This window comes from Rhamphochromis longiceps, linkage group LG12, assembly GCF_057381845.1.
Source record: "Rhamphochromis longiceps isolate RC_006_pf linkage group LG12, R_longiceps_female_GT1.1, whole genome shotgun sequence".
NCBI classification, from domain to species: Eukaryota; Metazoa; Chordata; class Actinopteri; order Cichliformes; family Cichlidae; genus Rhamphochromis; species Rhamphochromis longiceps.
In genome coordinates this window covers 25,899,554-25,905,553 of record NC_140568.1, presented here as the reverse complement: position 1 = coordinate 25,905,553, position 6,000 = coordinate 25,899,554, and the positions used below count along the sequence as shown (strand labels likewise).

Below are 6,000 nucleotides of genomic sequence, written 5' to 3'. Positions count from 1 at the left end.
ATCTTCCAGTACAGTTTTGCTTAAAGAGTACAGTATTGTATGATATTATTTATTTGTTTGTAACAAAACCTGAAGATGTCATGTTTTGCATTATGACTGCTTCTGTCTGGAGATTTGTCAGTCATCTCTAATCTGTTAAACATGTCTTTAAAAAAAAGTTTTCTTTTTTATGCTGCAGTTCCCTTGTGGGCCAGCAGGTGGAAATTTTACCCTTTGTTCACACTCGTAGTGTAAGGTCAGATTAAAGTCGAGTATCCAAGAAAGCATGAGCAAGAGGTCAAACAAAGTGTCACCAGTGCTAAGCTGGGTGTTACTCTGGCTTTTATTTGGATTATCTAAGCATAAAAAGGCTCCAAATAGGCGCTCACCAGCAATGCTTTAGAGCCTAATCAAATGATGCAAAATAAGATAAACGCACTTAAAAATAATCAATATCACTCTGCTTTTGGCTGCTCAGTGAAGTGATGCCATTACAGGCAGCAGAAAAACAGGATGCACATGAGGGTGAAATGTGATGCTGATCTTATTACCGGTGCTAAAAGCCTATATTATAAAAGCCTATATATTTTTGGACTGCGAGGTTAGCTTTAGTTAGACTCCTGCATTCAAAGGTGATGATGGTTCTTGTTATGAAGGCTGAACTGCTCTATCTTGGATGATTTCTTTATATGGATATTTTCCAGATGTTTTTGATTGTCTCGTCCGCTCAGTAAAAGTGTATTTTAATTTTGTGTGTGTGTGTGTGGCCTAGAGCTATGAAAAGCCATGAATTTATGCATGGATGTTATTAATTATGAGAAGTCTGGCTGTACGTATGACTCTTGGTCTATGTTTTGTTGTTTTTAAGGTTATCATCAAAGACACTAGTTTAGTCTTAACTCCAGCCAACATCAAAGCCTACATCCTCATGACTCTGCAGGGATTAGAGTATATGCACCAGCACTGGGTCCTACACAGGGTAAGAAAACTTGTGTGTAGCATTTACACATAAATATGCTCATGTCTAATTTGTAATTTATGTTTTGGGCCTTTTCCTCTTAATTTCTTTCTTTTTTTTTGTGCAGGATCTGAAGCCCAATAATCTGTTGTTAGATGGCAGTGGGGTGTTGAAGTTGGCTGATTTTGGTTTGGCCAAGTCTTTTGGCAGCCCTAGCAGAGTCTACACACATCAAGTTGTTACCAGGTCAGATTAGTCTCCATGTTACCTCATTAAAAATACAGAATTTCTCCAGGGTTAGTCTCATTAGCAATATTTTTTTTTTAATGTTTTCCATGAGTTAATCAAACATTTAACCAAACTAGGACTGGTTAAATGTGACAGAATTCTACTAAGAAGTCCAGGTTGCAAGGTCTGTAAAATATGTCTCTATTTATTGTTCATTCATGTCTTTCCCAGGTGGTACCGATCACCTGAGCTCCTGTTTGGTGCCAGGATGTACGGTGTGGGTGTTGACATGTGGGCAGTGGGATGCATTTTGGCAGAGTTGCTGCTTCGGGTAAATAAACCTCACTTCAAAGATATGAGCAGGCTGCGTCCCCTGAGCAGTCTCAGGGGACGCAGCTATTTTCATATTCATGCTAATGTCTCTCTACACTCCCGTTTGCTGTAGGTTCCGTTCCTTGCTGGAGACTCTGATCTCGACCAGCTTACTAAGATCTTTGAGGCTCTGGGAACACCCACGGAAGAAACATGGCCTGTGAGTTTGTTTGGGGGGTTTTGTTGTTGTTGTTGTTGTTGTTGTTGTTGTTGTTTTATTTTTTTTTCTACAGTTTGGCCCAATTTTGATGAGATGTGGGGATTCTTGCTTACATTCTATTGTTATATCTCTCTTTAGGGCTTGAGTAGTCTACCAGACTACGTGTCCTTCAAAATATTCCCCGGCACACCGCTGGAACATATATTTAGTGCAGCTGGAGACGATTTACTTGAGCTGCTACAAGGTCTCTTTACCTTTAACCCTTCAGCGAGGACCACAGCTACACAGGTAATAAGCTAAAGCACTGTAGCTATTCTCAGTTTTATATTATTGAACAAATCATTTGAAATTATTGTTAGATAAGTTTTAAAATAAGAATATTAACATTTTTACACTGCAGTCTATTTGATGATTGCTAGATCGGCTTCAGCGCTGAAACCCTGCCACTTCATTTGTAGCTCCCTCAGAATTACAGGCCTCGCTTCAGGCAGTACAACTCTCATTGTGATCAGCCGGTGAAGAGTGTCCTTTACTTTAAGAGTGTAATGCAAAGATAAACCACTAATAGACTTGTAAGACTTGACTTTACACGACGTGCAAAACAAAAAGTAGACATTTCATCTTCGTACAAGTCACGATGTGGTTGCCACACAGCTTTGTGCTAGGAAAAATAAATAAATATAAATGCTTATTCTTTGCTTATTTTTAAATGCACATGTTTTTTGGGATGTTTGGGTTGACGAGTTGTGAACATAAACTGTACCCGAGTTAAGTAGCTGTTATCCTCTTCAATGCCGCTTCCGCAGGTTTTGTGCACCTCTGAGTCCCAGTGCTCCCACTGGTTGGAATTCGCCCTTCGAAGTTTCTTCTGTCCAAATTATAACCTTTTAAAATTTGAGTATTATTTTGAAACAAGAACATCACAGGGATTTAACTCTGGAAAGAAGGAGTGTTGGTGAGCAGCGATTGTGTTAGTGAAATGTGTAGTGTGAAGAACTTCTTAGTAGTAGATGTAAGCAGTAGGTTGTTTGTTCTTTCTCAGAAGTCTCAGTATATTAGTAAAACTCGCTATTGTCTGATCCAGGCGAGTCAATGCACTCTGCATAGCTGGTGCTCTCCCAGTGAAAACTGGTTTCTTCTCCAGTCCTAGGCACAGAGCCTGTTTTCCTCACCTGTGACAATCCCTGACATAAAAACTCGGTCAGTCTGACACAAGCAGTGTTGGGAAGGTTACTTTTAAAATGTATTCCACTACAGATTACAGAATACATGCCCCAAAATGTATTTTGTAACATATTCCGTTACGTTACTCAATGACAGTAACGTATTCTGAATACTTTGGATTACTTAATATATTATCATGCTTTTTACAACTACATGACTGTACTATTGCTGTGTGATTTATTACTATTACTGAAGGCTACTCGCCATACCAATACCAGCTAGATTTTTAAATCTTAATATAAAATGAGTAACAGTAGGGTGGACAGTAGGTAAGGCTGCACTTTTAGCAGCGATCTCGTATAGAAAACTATTCCGCGCGTATATAAAACAGGTCCGCGGCTCCGAACCATAAAGACATAAAACTGTGAAGGGACCTCTGGCTAATATGTCGGGTTCCATGTCGAACTCGTAGCCGAAAAATAGCTTTACTTTGTTGTCTGAGTCAACGTTTCTAGCAAGAGACAGACAGAGGCGTTGAAAGGCTGCTCCAACGGAACTTATTGTTTCGGAGGAAAACACGAACACAGTGTACAGTCGAGTCTTAATAGCTCACAACTGGGCTCGTCAGGCACTCTTTTTGGCTGCAGTGGTTATTATTATATTTGCATGCTTCAATCTCCGGTTTCTGGTCGGTGACAACTCGTACTTTTCGACTCTTTTTCTCCCTCCTCGCGCTCACAGACACATAACAGGTATTCTCCCTGCAGCACGGACTACACTGCCCATGAGGCTACATTCTTTAGGGCGATGACTGTAACACTCTGCCTATTGCCTTCATATTAAATCATTTTTGTGAATAATTTTTAAAAATATTTCTTCACCTCATTATGCGGGCCACAAGTAGAGGTGACATGGGCCACGAGATTGAGACACAGGCATTGGAGCCTCTTAATGCGTGTTTTCTTTGGGTTTCCACCGGCGTGGAATTACCAAAAATAGAGAGCATAGGCTAACATATGAAACAGGAAAAGACCGCCATTTATTTCAACAAAGTAACTGTATTCTAAATACTACCTTTTTAAACAAAGTAACTGTAACGAATACAGTTACTCATATTTTGTATTTTAAATACGTAACGGCGGTACATGTATTCCGTTACTCCCAACACAGGAATTAATGTTTGCCTTCTGTTTGAGCAACTTCAGTTTTATTTACATAGCACCAATTCACAACAGTCACCGCAAGGCACTAAATAACTCATAATATTAGAGAGAAAACCTGAACTATCTCATTGTTCAACAACTGCATTAACGACACATCTTCCACTTTCTCTATTACACATCTCAGTAATAAGAAAAAAAAACATCTTCTTGCATCTTTGATACATCAAATTAGAGACACAACTCTGATGTTTGATGACATAGATGTATAAAATGGTGTTTTCCTTTATTCTGCAGGCTCTGAAGATGAGGTACTTCAGCAATCGGCCTGGTCCCACTCCTGGTCCCCAGCTCCCCCGGCCAAACTGTTCAGCCGAGGCTTTGAGGGAGAAGGAGACAGTCGGTCTCAAGAGAAAAATCGAAGGCCTGGAGACAAGTAATGACCGTATATGAGCTCATATTTGCACTAAATCCACTGTGTGTGTCCTTAATCCACAGAAGACCACCCTGACTCTGGGTTAAATATTTTCTCAGTCATGTTGTTTATATTGTGGTTTGAGCAGCAAAAACGTGAGGTGTCTGCGACACTCGTTTGAGGCGGACTTTAAAGGGGCTGAATATTTTAGAACTTCCAACACTGACCTGATTTTTTTTCTTCTTTTTTTTTTTTTTTTTATAGCATGTTGTGAGTTTTTTGACTGCTTCTCGCTAAAGTTAGAAACCTAACCTAGCAATTCAGCGGGTGTGGGCTGTACATTTAGCTGCAGTTACAAATTCAGAAAATACTGAATTCGAACACGCGCCCACAGTTTCGTGGCTAGTGGGAGGGTATGTTTTACTAAAGTGGAACCCTTTAGTGTCACTGGGAGGTTCAAAGCTTTTCCAGCTCCTCTGTGGTTTGGAAAATATCTGGCTTTGACTTTTGAAACATTTATAACAGAAACCTTGGTGCCTCTTGGTAGCGCGTTGCTCATTATAGGCTTGATTTGAGCATGTGGCGTACATACACAGAACAGAAATACGTGTCTGTCTAATCTAACTTAGGTTTTTTAAGTTGTTTTTTTTTCTTTTTCTTCTTTTTTAAATAATGTTTTTAAAACAAAACCCTTTGTGTTATTTTCAGCTGCAATGAAGAAGAAGCTCATTTTCTGACTATGGACCGGGTTAAATCCAAGGATCACCACTGCATGGCTCAGCTTCCTGCATTTCTCAGGACTGTCCACTGGAAAAAGGAAAAAAGTCTATAACCAGTGGAGGCTCTCTCACGCGTGGTTGACTTTAGGACATTTTAGAAGTTGTAGCCAGCGTATGTGAATCGTTAACTCTAAAATATTCAGGATGCTGCTGTGTCCAGATGGCCAGCGATTGATCTACAGCAGAGGGCTGTTGTCAGTAGTGTTGGCTCTGGTCCGCCTTCACTGATGCCTAAACTCTGTGAGCCTGTGGGGAAAAACGTCTATTTATGTGTGTGGAAAAAGAAAAACAAACCAACATGTGAGGATTTATTTCATGTGAATGTTTTTGTATTGTTATTATTTTGTATGTCACAGCAATAAAAGCTGCATATGCTCATGCTGAAGTTTCCTGCTTGGATTAGAGATGTGCTGAGGTTGGTAGTGATGGTTTTATTAATAGCCTGTGTGGTCAAATCTGAAAACCAATGTCTTCCTAACACTTATGAATTCACACAGTAACAGTCCACGCACAGTACTGACTGACTTCACGTGTACAGCATTTACTTTGCCTGTGAGCTGAAGTGCACTTGTGGTTTGTTCACTCAGCAGGTGGATTGAAGCAAAAGCACTGTCTTCAGGACTCACACGGTGACACTGCTTCAGTGTCATGCAGCAGTGTGATACTAAATCTGTATTTTCTGCTTCCTGTCCTTTCTTTTTGACGTTACATTGATCGATACACTCTGACATGTCAGAGGCCTGATGCTCTGCTGCCCTTTTTGGTTTCCTGTCAAACACAATCAG

General features: G+C 40.1%; 1 protein-coding gene across 1 annotated transcript in view; it reads left to right on the top strand.

Annotated features, from left to right (window-relative positions):
• cdk7 (cyclin-dependent kinase 7) overlaps positions 1-5,593 on the top strand; it is an 11,741-nt gene extending 6,148 nt beyond the window's left edge. The window contains exons 6-12 of the mRNA XM_085425368.1: positions 848-958; positions 1,065-1,183; positions 1,397-1,496; positions 1,611-1,697; positions 1,836-1,985; positions 4,319-4,457; positions 5,145-5,593. Coding sequence (XP_085281494.1) covers positions 848-958; positions 1,065-1,183; positions 1,397-1,496; positions 1,611-1,697; positions 1,836-1,985; positions 4,319-4,457; positions 5,145-5,173 — 735 coding nt within the window. The 3' untranslated portion in view covers positions 5,174-5,593. The remainder of the gene's footprint in view (positions 1-847; positions 959-1,064; positions 1,184-1,396; positions 1,497-1,610; positions 1,698-1,835; positions 1,986-4,318; positions 4,458-5,144) is intronic.
• The last annotated feature ends 407 nt before the right edge of the window (positions 5,594-6,000 follow it).